Source organism: Mirounga leonina, unplaced genomic scaffold (genome assembly GCF_011800145.1).
Source record: "Mirounga leonina isolate KUSES-001 unplaced genomic scaffold, KU_Mleo_1.0 Mir_114, whole genome shotgun sequence".
Classification (NCBI taxonomy): Eukaryota; Metazoa; Chordata; class Mammalia; order Carnivora; family Phocidae; genus Mirounga; species Mirounga leonina.
In genome coordinates, this window is record NW_023270265.1 from 39,963,277 (window position 1) to 39,978,750 (window position 15,474).

Sequence of the window (15,474 nt, forward strand, 5' to 3'; positions counted from 1 at the left end):
CTTCTTCAATGACTTCTTGGCAGTCTTGTTTGCTCATCCTCTCATCTTCCTGATGTTTTAATGATGGAGTGTCCTAGGACTCCATCCTTAGATCATCCCTCTTCTTTTCCTGTCATCACTCCCTTGGTGATCTTATCTGTATTCATGACATCAAATACCAACTTTGTGTTTAAGACTTCCAAGTTCCTGTCTCCAGCTGAACTTCTCCCTGGAAGTCCAGTTTCACATCCAACTGTTTCTGTGGCATCTCCACGATGTGTCTAATTCGTATAAAAGCTACATATCCAGAGCTGAGCTCTTGATTCTACTCCCAAATCTGTCCCTTCTAGAGTTTCTCCATCCTAATCAATGGCAACTCCAGTCTTCCAGGAACTTCATCTAAAAACCTCAACATCATCCTCAACTTTTCCATCACACCTCCCTGCCAGTTAATTAGTAAATTCTTTTGGATCCTCCTTCACAATTTATCCAGAACCTGACCACTTCTCACCACCCACCCTGCTATCACCTTAACCTTTTGGACACCATTGTCTCTTGTCTAGTTGACTACAGTAGCCTCCCAGCTGGTCTCTCTGCCTCCTCCCTTCTCCTGCTTCAATCTATTCTCAAAACAAAAGCCAACCTAAGTCAGTCTGCATCACTTTTCTGCTCAAGGCCCTCCAATGGCTCTCCCCCTCACCTCGGAGGAAATGCCAAAGTCCTTCCAATGATCTGCCAAGCACTGCATGCTTTAGTCCTCTGTAACCTCTCTAAACACCATCCCCTGCTACTTGTCTGCCATCCCTTATTCAACCCCCTGGGGCCACATGTGTTCTGGAATTCCAATTTTATTTTATTTTATTTTAGAAAGGGACTATGGTAAGTACACTGGAAAATACAAACCCCGAGAGGAATTCCGGGGCAGCACCCTGTAAACAACCACACGGATATTTCTCTAGTAAAATCTAAGAATACTCCTATTAAGTAGGATAACAAGTATATATATTTATAGCCTTAGGTCAGTTTTTGCTGCCAAATGAGTCTGTTACAAATTGAAAAACAAATGAATGAAAAAGTCAACACCCCACTTCTTTTTCCCAAAGAGTTTTAGATTTTTGAAACTGCAAAATCAGGTGTTGTGGACCTTTCTCTCCCCACTGTTCCCTCAACTCTGGTCAGGGTGGTCTCCTCATAATTCCTCTGTCACGCTAAGGATGCTCCTTCCCTCAGAGGCTGGTACGTTCCCTCCTCTCTGCCTAGAATTCCCCACGGTTTGCTACTTACCCCCTTTAGCTATGGATTCAAATGCCTCTTATTTGGGGGGCACCTGGATGGCTCAGTAGTTAAGCATCTGACTCTTGATCTCAGCTCAGGTCTTGAGCTCAGGGTCATGAGTTCAAGCCCCGTGTTGAGCTCCACACTGGGCATGGAGCCTACTTAAGAAAAAAAAATGCCGCCTACTTTGGTGAGATCTTCCTTGGCCACCCTATTTGAATAGTAAACTGCTCCTATTTGAATAGTAAACATGTGTGAAATAAACACACATGCACCTTCATTTTATTTACTTATTCATTGTTCCCACAGCCCCACTAGACTCTACTCCATGAGGGCTAGGATTATTTCTCCCACTGTTGAATCCCCAGTGCTGAGAACAATATCTGGCGCCTAATAGGCACTCAAATAAATATTTCTTGAATAAATTAATGAATCTATTTTCAAGATTTTTTTTGTCATTGGAAAAGGCTGCTCACAGTAAGATAGAGAAATGACTCATTTAGAAAGCGGAAATTAAGAAAATATGAACTGATATGCCAACTTTATATGATTTCTTAGCCAATTAAACCTAGCTTCATTTAATGTGCTATATTTCAAATGCTCTTTTAAAGAACTTTTAGGTCAAAGAGGAAATAAAACACTTCAATTGCAGAATATATCAAAATATAATGACTCAAGAATTGAAGAAATTAGAAAAAGAACAAGTAACATTGAAGGAAGAATTTCATTAATAAAAATAAACAGAGGTTAACACATTAGAAAAATGGGAGAAAGGCAATATAATTGGTAAATATGTGTGGTGGTTGCTTAATAAAACTCAAGAAATAGAAAACCATGCTGACAGATTTAAATAAACAAAGGGAAAAAACCACAGGTATAGAAGAAATTAAAATGATTATACTTTGTATAAATTCAGGCCAAGAGAATTGAAATTCTAGATGAAAATCTTACTCTTTACACCAAAATAAATCTCAGATCAATGAACATTTAAAGTAAAAGAGTGAAACAAGAAAAGTATAAAAGAAAACAGAGTGAAATTGTTCATTATCTTGACGTAAGAAAAGCTTTTCTAAATAAGATGAAACCCCAAAAACCATAAAGGAGAAGATTGATCATTTTATTGAATAAAATGTGAAACTTCTATAAAACCAAAATATAAACAGCAAACTAGAATATCTTTTCTCAATATCTGACTGGAAAGGAGCAAATCTCTCCACTATTCGAAGAGTTTTTACAAATAAGTAAGAAAAAAGCAAACTTTAGAAAAATGTGCATAGGACACAAAGATCTCACCCACAGATGTGCAAAGGGCCAGAAATGCACAAGATATTCAAGTGTGTAAGTAATTCAAGAAATGCAGATTTAAATGATAAAAGGTTTTGCTTCTGGTGGCACTTATAAAAATGTAAACCCGCATACCTTTCCATGGCAGACTGTATTACTGTCCCCCACTACTTACTCCCAGTCCCCGGAAGAGGACTCCACAGCCCCACCTTTGGCCACAGGACGTGCTGAGAGCAGTCCAAGTCTGAATGCCTGTGGGAAGAGCCTTTGCAGGGTTCAGCCGTCACCCCCTTTCCCTCTGCCCCAAGAGCAACAAGTTCTGAACAAGGGTCTCCTTAGCTTAGATGTTGGAAGAAGAGGACCGGTAAATCAGAGCCACAGCCAACCTAAAACTATTGCAGCCAAAATATAACAAGAATGAGAAATAAACCTTAATTTTGGTAAGCCAAGGAGATTTGGAGGTTCTTGGTTACCAGAGCATAACCTAGCAAAAGCTAATTAATTAATATACCTCCCGATTCTACTTAGTGATAGAATGAGCTGCTTGATGGTTCATTTTTTTTTTCCAACTACCACTTAATAGCAATGACACATTGGGCAAGAGTGATTACTTTTTCTAATTCTCCATTTCTTCACATATGTGACACTTAGGGCTCAGTCTGTTTTGCTGTTTTAATTATTATAAATAAGACAAAGCAGCCGCACTGGACATAATTTGGAGAAGTACTCTTTTTTTTTCTGTTGTAACTTTTTTTATTATAGAAGTAATTATTATTAATCATTGAAATTTTAAGGCCATAGATAAGGGTAAAGAAAATAAAAACTGTGTTCTCACCACTGTTAATATTTTGATGTACTTCCTTTAAATTTTATTTTTCCCCATGCATTTTAAATAAAACCATACATACCTCTGCTACCTGCCTTCCCCCCTAACACTGTATCATTCTCACTTTCATTACAAACTGCACTACAAATCTCTGTAAACATTTTCAGTGGCTGCATAATATCTTCAAGGCTACCATTTTAAAACTATATTCTTTGTTTTATATTGGCCATTTAAGTTATTGGCCCAATATCAACTTACTGATTTTATAGCAAACATGTTATTTTTAGAGAACTATTAATCTTCCCATTTTTTTTCTAAAAGGCTTTAATACCTTATGATGTTGATCAGTCTCCTTCATCACATGTAGTTTCTTCTAACTTTATGCTCCTTCAGTGGGTATTTCCTTATGAAAAAGGGCACGGTGACCAATAACCCTGATAAGTTACAAACATTGAAAACAGACAGTATTTACAACAATCTTCATTTTGAAATCCAAACTCACTTCCATAGACTGAATGATGTAGTTAAGAATTTGTGTGTTGGGGGGGAAGCCATGCAATGCAAAAAACAAAGGCAGCTGGACATTCTAGGAAAAAACCAGAAGGTTGTATTAGAAAAGCATGATCCAGGGGCACCCGGGTGGCTTAGCTGGGTAAGTCATCTGACTCTTGATTTCAGCTCAGGTCGTGATCTCAGGGTGGTGAGATGGAGCCCTGTGTCAGGCTCATGCTCAGCGCAGTCTGCTTGAGATTCTCCCTCTCCCTCTGCCCCTCCCCACCATGCTCTCTCTCTCAAATAAATACATCTTTTAGAAAAAGGCACAATCCAAATGTAAACACACTGGTCCAAATCAGAACTGGATATATGTGTGCTTCAGTAGAAAAAACAGAATAGATTCCAGGCAGGAGAAATACTGATTGAGGAGTTGCACTGTACTAGGGATATATTGAAGAGGGCACATGTTTACTCTTGCAACAAGAGAAAACAAAGGCAACCAGAGAATCCAGGAAAATGAAAACGGCACAAGAAAAGCATAATCCAAATATGGAGGAAACTAAAATGACACTGATCTTGAGCAATTCATGTCTATGAAAAGATAATTCATTTGAATATTCTCCTTTGAAGGGAATGGGTAACTGAATAATGAAGTGCAGACAAGGAAATGTAATTATAGCATGCTAGCTGGCTCTGAAAGGAAAAATATTTACTTAGTCATAATAATATGTTTCTGTTTATTGACATTCAATTTTTCGGAGCCAGCCTACAGACAAAACATGAAAGACTTAATTATGATTATAGAACAAAGTCTGAATGTTATCAACTTTGACGGTCTGAAAGTCAAAGTGTGGCTGGGAGGCCTTGGAAGATGGAAGGGAAGAAGACAGGCAACATGGCTTAAGCCTTGTCTTGCAAAGGTAGGGAGTCAAGTTATGAGGAGTAGGAGGTATGGATCAAAAAATAAAAGATTACTGGGGTGCCTGGGGTGGCTCCCTCGCTGAAGCATCCGACTCTTGATTTTGGCTGACGTCATGAGATCGAGCCTTGTGTTGGGCTCCATGCTGGGCATTGGAGACTGCTTAAGATTCTCTCTCTCCCTCTCCCTCTGCCCCTCTCGCCCCCATGCTCTCTCTCTTTCTCTTAAAAAAAAAAATAGAAGATTACTATTTAAGTTTACAAAGGAAGCTGATAAATGAGCTAAAAACAGTGTTATTGACTGTAGAGGAGGAGGATTTGAGAGTGTGGAGAGCACTGTCCTGTAGGAGCTGTTGTCCCCCAGCTTCGGGTCAGCCCTTGCCTGGCCGGCGCTGGGATGCTCAACCACTGCTCACCCTGTTCAACCACTCCCAGAGAGGCACTGTCAGTGGGGACACCAGAGGGACACTGAGGCTCCAGGATGGAAAAGGGAGGTGTTCCTTCTTGTTGGCTCCTGGTTCCTGTCCGTGTTTTTGCAGCAATGACTTTTCACCCCTGCATGAACGATCATCCAGTAACAGGAGGTGGCTCCAGTTCGCAGTTGTTCTAAAACTCCCAGAACCAGGCGCACGGTGCCCACTCAAAGATGTCAGCACTAGCCAGCTAGCACCCCTCTTCAGGGACTGAGCCCCAGCTCTGGAGGCAGCACGCCTCCCCGGGTCTAGCAGCCCTTCCTCCAAGTTTCCTTATTTGAATTAACGAACCTCTTCTGTGTCACCCTCCAGCCCCCTGCTAGTAGCTGCTCCCTGCAGTTGTCACCTGGGAGCTCCTACATGGTCCCCTTTTTGCCTTCAGTTCTCCAATACCTGGTTGATGACAATTCGTTGTATTAAACTCTCACAGTTAAGATAACTGGTGTGATTTTTTTCTTGCCCTGACCCTGGCTGATCCCAAAAATAGGTGGGTTAAATCCTCATTTATTACTGCAGCAAGTTAATAGATTATGTGTGACTAAAGTTAATAAATCAAAACTTGACAGTGTAAGCACGTAATATATAGATATTGGGGTAACCACCAGAATAACTGTCACCTCTGGGGAGAGGGCTGGGTTTGGGGGTGAGCAGGGGATGTTGCTCATCTGTACAGTTTCTTTTCAATGTATAAACATTTCTCTGATTAAAAAACTTAATTCCCTATCCTCTCTTTATATATATTGTGGAACCTCATTGCTAGGAAATGGAGAAAGTGCAATATCTCCTAAAATTTTAAAATAAAATCTGGTGGACTTGAAAGTCAAAGACTGATTCACCATATTTTGGTAAGTGATAAAAGAAAACCCTCAAATTTGAGTCTTTAAACAGCTCTAGCCACTGCTAATGAATAATCATAAAATGAATAAATGAAAACCAATTTAATAAGTAATAATAAATTGAATACATAATTAAATAATAAATTGAACAAATAATAATAATTATAATTGAATAAATTAAATTATTCCTCCATAAAACAGTAGGAAATGAAGTTGTCTTCGACTATTAAATGAAAAAGAAAGGCCTTGTTGAAAAGATAAATGAAAATCAGTGGATGGCAGAAACATTAAGACTCAGTTTCCCCAAAGCTTCTCATTGTAGAGATGAGTGAGGTGAGCTCCAGAAAGAAGAGACTCGGTTACAACTGAATGGAACTTTGCTGTCATCTGTACTCTCAGGAGACCTGTGATGGACTCCTACTGCGTGTCAGGCATAGTGCTAGGCTCTGGGGACTCCAAGGCCCCTTTCATTAAAAATCTTCAGTCTCGTAAGAAAAGGCAGGAATTCAGGGAACACACAGTATCCCTCTTATGTCCAGGCCCATTCACAAGGGCTGTCCAGTGTAATGGTTCATTTACTCTTCCTATCAAGGCTGTAAGGTAAGTAGGATTAACTCCACTTTGCAGAGGAGGAAGCAGAGACTCATAAAAGGTAAAAGAATTGTCCAAAGCCAGGAATGTCTGATTCCAAAGCCCCTATGCTCTCCTCTGCAACACTGATCTACAAAGTCATGGTCATAAATAATATGAGGAGGGTGGTGGAGGAAGGGGAGAGGAGAGCATTTTTTAAAGAGAGTCTCCTTGAGCCAGACTTGCTTAACTTAAAGACCTATTTCAATGAACCCTCATGGTGGGAAACATAGCCTCTCTCTGGGCCTGGTTCCTACAATACTGACACTCCATCTTTTTGCTGCAGGAAAAGAAGTTTGCTATGAAAGGGTGGGGTGCTTTAAAGACGGTTTACCATGGACCGGGACTTTGTCGAGACAGTTGGCAGGTTTGCCCTGGTCTCCAGAGGAGATAAACACTCGCTTTCTGCTCTACACTAGACATAATCCCAAAGTCTATCAGGTAAGCTAACTTGCTGCCTTCACACATAGGTTATTCTAAAATAGAACATGTAGCTATAGATAGAGAAGACCTAGGTTCAGTAACTTACTCTGGCATAAACTACTGATTTAAAGGCTGATATTTCTTTTTAGTATTGTGAGCCAGATTTTATTGTCATATTATTTGTCCTAGTACTTAAATATAAAGATTGCTCTGAATCTGTTGTTTCATATGAGCTTGATTTGATACTTCTTTCGATTAATATATTAATTGAGAGCCTTCCACATGTAAGACTGAACAAGCAACAGTACCTATTATGTATTAAATTAATTAAACAAGACAGTATCCTAAATTTATTATAGTAGGGAAAAATGGGATATGTAAACAATTAACCTCTGTTGCAGCACAAATTATGATCTGTTACATAAGATACAAACAAAAGAATCTGGGAGCGTGGTGAGGAAGGGCTTACCTTCCCCTTGGGGGTGGGACGGGAGCCAGAAAAGGCTTTGAGGAACACACCTGTTTGAGGTGTGTCCCGCAGGGTGGGCAGGGTTTGCGTAAGCAGAGACACACAGGGAAGTGACAGATGAACTGGCGTGGGCAAATGCAGACAGGAGAGAGCCTGCAGAGTACATCTGATGAATACAACATGCTGAGTTAGACGGGGGACAGAGAGGAAGTCCTCAAATATGGAGTGAGTTAGAAAAGTAGTTTAGAGACAAATTCTGTAACTCCTTCCTGGAGACTTTGGACTTCATCCTGTGAGCCAGGAGGCCCCACTGGGAGTTTTTAAAGAGGCTTTAAGATATTTACCCTGGCTGCAATGCGCCTTCTTGACTGGAGCTGGGAGAGCCTGCAGGTGATTGCCAGACCATTTAGTACCAAGCCACCCAACACGGTAACCATGAGCTATGTGGGTATTAAAACTAAATAAAATTAAAGATTCAGTTTTTCAGCTGCACCAACCACATATCAAGTGCTCAGTAGCCCCATGCGGGCTGGTGGCTACCATTTTGGACAGTGCAAATACAGGATATTTCCACCATCACAGAAAGTTCTATTTGAGAGTGCTAGAAAACCATAATGCAGTTTGGATCAGACTCACGGAACTAGCCTGAGCCAGAGCATGAGCATGAGTATGATGATAGAAAATTGACATGATAAACATCATAAACTGTCCTGAGATCCTATACATGAGTCACAGGAAGAATAATGACCCTCTTGTCAAGAAAACTTGATTGCGGATCCTGGAGAATGAGTTACATTTTGGACCAGTGAGGTTCGGGCAGTCTATTGGATATTTGCCTCTTGAAGCTCAGGGCAGTCTAGAGCTGGAAGAAGAGATTCCAAAGTCTTTTACCCAGAGGTGAGAGTTAAAACCCAAAGAGTGATGTGATCTCGGGCAGAGAAAAAAAGCATGATACTAGACTTAAGTGGAGCAAAGACCAGAGAAAGATCATTTCCAGTCTCTACCTGCGACTCTATAACCCTGAGCCTCACTTTCCATCAGACCCAGCCAAGACAGCCTCTGCTGTGCCCCCACCCCCTACAAACAGAATCTGATCTGTAGCTGTCTACTTACCAGACACACACCCACATATGCGCAACCGGCTCTTCACTGAATTACGCCATTTGCTCTGTAGATGACAGCTCTATCAAAAACAAAGAAGAAAAGCCCTTATTTGGGGTACAGAGAAATTTACAATGCAAGTGTACTCAAATGACATTGTGGTAGATTCCACAACATGGAACGAACTTTCAAAACATTTTGCGAAGTTAAATAAGCCAGACACAAAAGGACAAGCATTGTCCGTTATATGAAATTCCCATTTTATGAAACACCTAGAGTAGTCAAATTCATAGAGATGGAAAAGTAGAATAATAGTTACCACAGGCTGGGGGAGGGAACAATGGAGAGTTACTATTTAAGGGTATAGGATTTCAGGTTGGGATGATAAAAAATTCCTTGAGAGGGATGGTCCTGATCGTTGCACAACAATGCCAGTGACTTAATGGTACTAAATTGTATACTTAAAAATGGTTAAGGTGGTAATTTTTGTGTTATATCTATTTTGCCACAGTTTTTTTTTTTTTTATTGTAAAGAGAATCTGTTGAATACAAATGTTTTGGAGTACCTTCGCTCTCTGGTTAGGACTTTAGGGTACGTGTGTGTATTCAGGACTAACTGTATCCCCTGGTCTTGACCCTCGGTCCTCATAGGACTCATTGGTCCTTTAGCCTTCTGCATAGTGGCCATGCACTTGAACTTTCATAGAGCACAGGCACTAAAACAGGTGATGAAGGTCAGTCTTTGGGAGAGTCTGGACCCTAAAGACAATGAAGAGAATATCAGACACCAAGCACTCTCCTAATAAAGGGACCATAAAGGCAATATTCCTCATGTCTTTTCCACTCCCTTCCATTTGGAAAAAACCATGTGACAAACCAGATCTGTAGTTGAATTTGCAATGGATGGAAGCCTGAGGGTTTGTAATTAAAGTGTTTTATACCAACAGTGAGGATACAGGATGAGTCAAGATACAATACTAAAAATCTTGGTGGCCCCAGGCTTGAGCCATTTGCTACACTGTGCAAATCTGACTTTGTATATGAGCAAGCAAAAGTTAACTTGCAATGGTTTAACATACTCTTTTCTCAGAGGGAGGAATTGTTAAAGCGAAACATGGTGCAATAAACCGGACTCTTCTGAGAGTCACAGGTCTTCACAGCTACATTTCTGCAAGAATGAATTCAACCTGCTATCTCCCAGAGTGGCTCATATAGTTAATGACTAGTGGTGATGCCCATTTTGCATAATTATGGTAGTTTCTGGGCCTGTAGCTTTTCTCAAGGCTGGAACATACCTAACTGGTGACTACTTTTGACTTACTACAAATGAGATCGTCAAGAGACTAGTCATGCTTTGTGGAATGGGTTGATCTCATACCAGTGAGGTTCTATGATTCCTCAAAGATAAGAACATTAAAAGTAAAGGCCTGAGCGCCCAGATAACCATTGAGCCTTTACCTGGCCCTTTCTTGGGATAATCCCTTCTGTCCTGACACCCTTTTATGGCTCTGTCCATGTAGCAGCAGAAGCTGAGGTGTCTTCTTTGAGTTGATTCCATGATGTTTGAGTTTCCTGTTTTCTAGGTTAGTATGCCATGTCACAGGGGTGTGCCAGATTGAATATGAAGTGAACAAAAGTGTTTTTCTACCTTTCCTACTTTATTAAATTCTTCAAGGCTTTCATGACAATGGAGGATGCTCAGATCCCGCAGTTCTTGTCAGATTGACATTTTGAAGCTTTCACAAGGCCCCACATCCAGCATCTAGCTCTTCTCATGACAGGGAAAGATTAAACAAACTTTTTCTACCAAATCCCCTTTCCCAAATAGGTTTGCACTTTTTTTTTTTTTGACATAGAAATAGAAATATAGTTGGTGCTTAAGGGGCTCCAGTTGGAGTTGGAGTTAACATCTGGATTCTTTTAAATATATAGATGGATAAATGTTTTTGCCTTTGGATTCCATTATTCAGCAAAGCAGAACTTCCAAGAAAGCCCAGATACATTTGATTTTATTATCTGCCTCAACAAATCCCACATCTGCTCTGGGCCCTATCAGTAAAGAACAGTATGATCAGATCCCAACTTGAGAGCTCAGTGGTGGAACACATGACTTCAGAGAAAGACCGTGTGGGTTTCAGCCCCTCACTCCAGGACTCGTTAGCCAGAGTGCTCTTGGGACAAGTGCCTTAACTTTTCATTGTGCCTTTTCCTAATCTCTAAAGTTAGTACCTACCTCACAGTGTCATGGAGGATAAATGAACTACACCATAAAGTGCTTAGAACAATTCCTGGCACATAGGCAGATACGAGTGTAGCTGTATTATAACTACTGTGTAAGCCAACTTAGGATTCTCATAATTGTTTGCTTACCATCTTGGAGATACTTTAACTAGCCAGAATTTGTATGATTAACTTGCATGTTACTATTAAACACAAGTAGCTAGTAATAGGCTCTTTGTTTGAAGGCTCTTTGTTATAAGATTCACCATTGTCAAACTTGCAACTCGCTGATTAGAGTGTTCATTTTTTTTCTCAAAACAGAATTTTGAGCATTTCTTATATTGTGCCTTTTCATTTTTCTCTTAATAACGAAATCACTTAAATGCATAGTATCACTAAGATGAGTTTGGTTGGTTATAAGAACAATCCAGCAAAACACAAGAAATACAAAAGAACATTCAAGGTAATTACATAAAATGATCTTTAATATGCTATTTTACTGCATGTGGTGAGATCCTAACCTTTGTTCCTCCCTCATAAAGTGGGGTGAACGATCTGTTTTGCCACCTTGACAGCATGCTTTTTTTTTTTTAAAGATTTTACTTATTTATTTGATAGAGACACAGTGAGAGAGGGAACACAAGCAGGGGGAGTGGGAGAGGGAGAAGCATGCTTCCCACTGATCAGGGAGCCCGATGCGGGGCTCGATCCCAGGACCCTGGGATCATGACCTGAGCCGAAGGCAGACGCTTAACGACTGAGCCACCCAGGCGCCCCTTTGCAGCATGCTTCTAAGCCTCAAATAGCACACTACTCATGAATCCCATCGGCAGAGAAGTAAGTGCTATACAAAAGTAAGGCTGACGGAAGTCCTGACTGAAACTGACCGAGCATCATCTCACAAACCTTGCCTTAAAACCACTCTTCTTTCCTTTCCTTTCCTGTGATTACATTTATATACTGTATTTGATAATGCATTAATAATTTCTTGGCACTTTTCAGTGCATAGCAGTAACTATTTCTTTGGTAAAAATATATTAAAGAAGGTTGTCAAGAATCAAATGTAGTGGAAGACTTTTGAGCAGACTTAGAATAATTCTACTAAATGTCAAATAATTTTGAATTATTATTTTACCTTAATCTCTTTTCACTTGAAACAGGAAATCAGTGCAGTTAATTACCTAACTATCCAAACCTCACACTTTGGAACAGACAAGATGACCCGTATCAACATACCTGGATGGAAATCAGATGGAAAATGGCAGCAAGACATGTGCAATGTATGATGTGGACAAACTCTTCTTTATACTTGTGTAAAAGTTGTATGTTTAATGAGAATGTACTTCGCATATATTAATGCATATTCATGGTAATTCCTCCATTCAGTTACATTGTCCCTGTCCCAAGGCCCCAAATGAATTATCCATTTCCTATTTATACTCACTTATTATGAATTGCATAGATTACAATGAGAGCATATTTCTTTGTAATTATTCTTTGATAAAGTCTCACTTTTGACAAAAGATTGAATGATAAGATAAATTTCTCACTTAAGGGAAAAAATTTTCCAGGTCCACTCCAAGAATTAATTTTCCTCTCTGATACTCAAGATTAATAGACTGCTAACATAGTAGGCAATTACTTATTTATAAGGCCATATAGTATAGTAGAGTCAGGCTGCCTGAATTCATACCATGGTTTTACGTACCATGATCGTGGGGAAGTTTAATTAACCTGTCTGTGCTTTGGATTCCTTATCTGTAAAGGGGATTAAATAAGATAATATATGTAAAAGGGTTAGGACAGGACCTAGCCCGTAGTAGGTTCAACACCTGGTAGTGTTATTTCTTATTATGGAATCCATTGCTCAGTCACTTTGGCTTTCTTTAATTCTTATTTCTTCCATACTTATAATAAATCTTTGTGCCAGGTGTTGCTAAAAGTGGAAGACGTGAACTGCATTAACATAGACTGGATTAACGGTTCGCTGGAATACATCCATGCCGTAAACAATCTCCGCGTTGTTGGTGCTGAGGTGGCGTATTTTATTGATGTTCTCGCGGTAAGAAACGTTGATTTTTTTAAAAAAAAAATTGTGTTTAATTGGCTTTGCACAATAACACCAAGAATTTGCATTGATTTTTATGGCTTTTTTATTAGCTTACACGAGTTCTGAACATGTGAGATATTAAGCATTCCTTTCTGTATGGTGACCAGGAAAGGGAAGTCACTTCTTGGGAAAGAAGTGCCTGTGGTTCTCCAAAGCGCCACTTGGTGGCAGTGTCCCTTCACAGGCTCCTCACCAAATGCTTCCCCAGCCCTAACCCCACCCCCAAGGTCACTTCCCCGGTCAGCTTATAGGCCCCTCTCCTGCCAGTTAGTTTTCATCCCATTGTAAACCTACCCTTAATGATTATAAACTGTTCGCATCTTATGAATGCTATTTGTTTAGAATGTGAAATACATTTTCCCCCAGAAATTGGGTTCTGTGGCAGTGAATTAATTAGGTCTGTAGTCCAGTCCAGGCACAATAACCTATACATTTTCTAAAAGAATAAAATAGACTTTGCTATTTATGAGGGTTATACCCTGAGGCATTTATAAATCTCCAAGTGCCCTACCATTATAGAAAGTAATTTCCCACCATAAAATGCAGTGAAGTAAAATCTAAAGATTTATGACCCTTTCAGACTCTTAAAGAGGGTTCACTCATTCATTCAACAAGTATTTTTCTCTGCATTGGCTGTGGGCTAGGGGCTGTTCTAGTCACTGAAGATACAGGGCGAGTGAGACAGTGTTTCTGCTCTAAGTGTGTGGACGGTACTCTAAAGAAGTCCAAGGATGGAGAGAGACTGGAGCATCAGCTAACCTAGATGGGCAGCCAAGGGAGGTGGTCCTCGAATCCTGAGCACAGTGAGGAAGCAGCGGGAGAGGACTTAGGGAGCCAAGTCCTCACCTCTGCCCCCACACTGCTTGTCTGCTCTTCCTTGCTGTCGAGGGAGACCGGGGCACAAGGTGGTACTAGGATGGGTCCTTGCATCCAAAGGATGAAATCCGATTAATCTCCTCTTCAGAGAAAAACCTGTCCTAAGCTTTTGTGAATTTCTTCGTGGATCCTGGGGCCTGCGCTGTGGGCTCTTCTAGGTCCAGGAAATAAATAGTAGTGGCTTATAGGAGAGGAAATGTTTGCTGAGCTGAAGGGGGAAGCATTTGCTGAGGTACATGTTCAGTGAATTGATGGGAACAGAGGAGGGGAAGGCTGAGGGGAAAGAGGGCTGATCTCAGATAACAGGCTGTAGAGGAAGACAGAAAGAAAGCATAGATTTGAAAGGGTGGCAGCATTGGAGGGAGGGGCCCCCTAAGGACCAGGAGACATCCTGGGGCAGCCATTCACGTGTTAATGAGAGAGAAAATACTCTTTATAAAGCAGCACATAATATTGTCATTACTGGTGGGGAAAAAATGATCAAATGATAAATTTATCCACGTGAAGGCAATTGCTTGATTTTCACTGTTATCATGAAGAGAACTTGAAGCTTAGATGAAACTAAAAATGCTTGCTCCTTTGTTCCCCATTGAGTGTGTGTGTGTGTGTGTGTGAGAGAGAGAGAGAGAACTCTTAGACACATAGTCATTTTGTAAATATTCTTAAAAAGACCTCTTTGAAGACCAAACTCAGCCCAGGCATTTGCTAGAGTGTCCTTCATCTGGAGGAGACAGACATAGGTAAGGTGGGTAACAGCCTGGGTATGACTGCATTTGACCTGTGTTGGGTGTATTCCAGAAGGGTTGGGTCTCAGGAAGAATGGGCATGGGCTGGAAGCCATAGATGTGGTTGCTGGGCTGTTCTTCCCTGAGGACCACGAGGCCCCTTAACACAGGAAGAAAAACCTCACCTCCAGTCCTGCCCGGTGCTTTCTCCTTCAGCCAGACAAGGAGGCGAGTGGACATGGGGGGTCACTTTGTCCATTGACTAATTCCCATCCTGTGTGTGAGAGGGACAAATATGTCAAGCTTAGGTCAAACACATGTAAGCCATTCCACCTGGTCTTTTAAAAATACGTGTTCTGTTTTCCTTTAAAAATCCTATCAGAAAAAATTTGGATATTCTCCTTCTAAAGTTCACTTGATTGGCCACAGCGTGGGAGCACATCTGGCCGGGGAAGCTGGGTCGAGGGTACCAGGCCTTGGAAGAATAACAGGTAAGCCTGCCTTGGGGTTGGGCCTGGAATTTGCTTACACATTTGTTTACACACAAAATCAAGTATCTGAAACACCAACTGAAGTTGAGGAAGCAAATGTAAGATAGGAGAAAATGGGACTCAACTACACATAAAAGGATTTTCAAAGCATGAGGGTGTAGATCCACGTTAGAGAATGTTCACTGTGGCATTACCTGTGGTGGGAAAGTAATGGGAGCTGACCTCTACCAGCCGAGGACGGCTGATGGAGATGACATGCTGTGCGATGCCATGCCTCTAACACAAAGAATGAGTGAGAGCCTCACTGGTGGTTCTGGAAGGATGTCCTGGACACATCGGGGGC

General features: G+C 40.8%; 1 protein-coding gene across 1 annotated transcript in view; it reads left to right on the plus strand.

Moving 5' to 3' along the window:
- The window catches only part of PNLIPRP3 (pancreatic lipase related protein 3), a 38,366-nt gene that overhangs the window by 3,789 nt on the left and 19,103 nt on the right, over window positions 1–15,474 (plus strand). Inside the window, exons 2-5 of the mRNA XM_034987279.1 lie at window positions 7,003–7,157; window positions 12,090–12,209; window positions 12,860–12,991; window positions 15,023–15,131. Of these exons, the coding sequence (XP_034843170.1) occupies window positions 7,003–7,157; window positions 12,090–12,209; window positions 12,860–12,991; window positions 15,023–15,131 (516 nt within the window). The remainder of the gene's footprint in view (window positions 1–7,002; window positions 7,158–12,089; window positions 12,210–12,859; window positions 12,992–15,022; window positions 15,132–15,474) is intronic.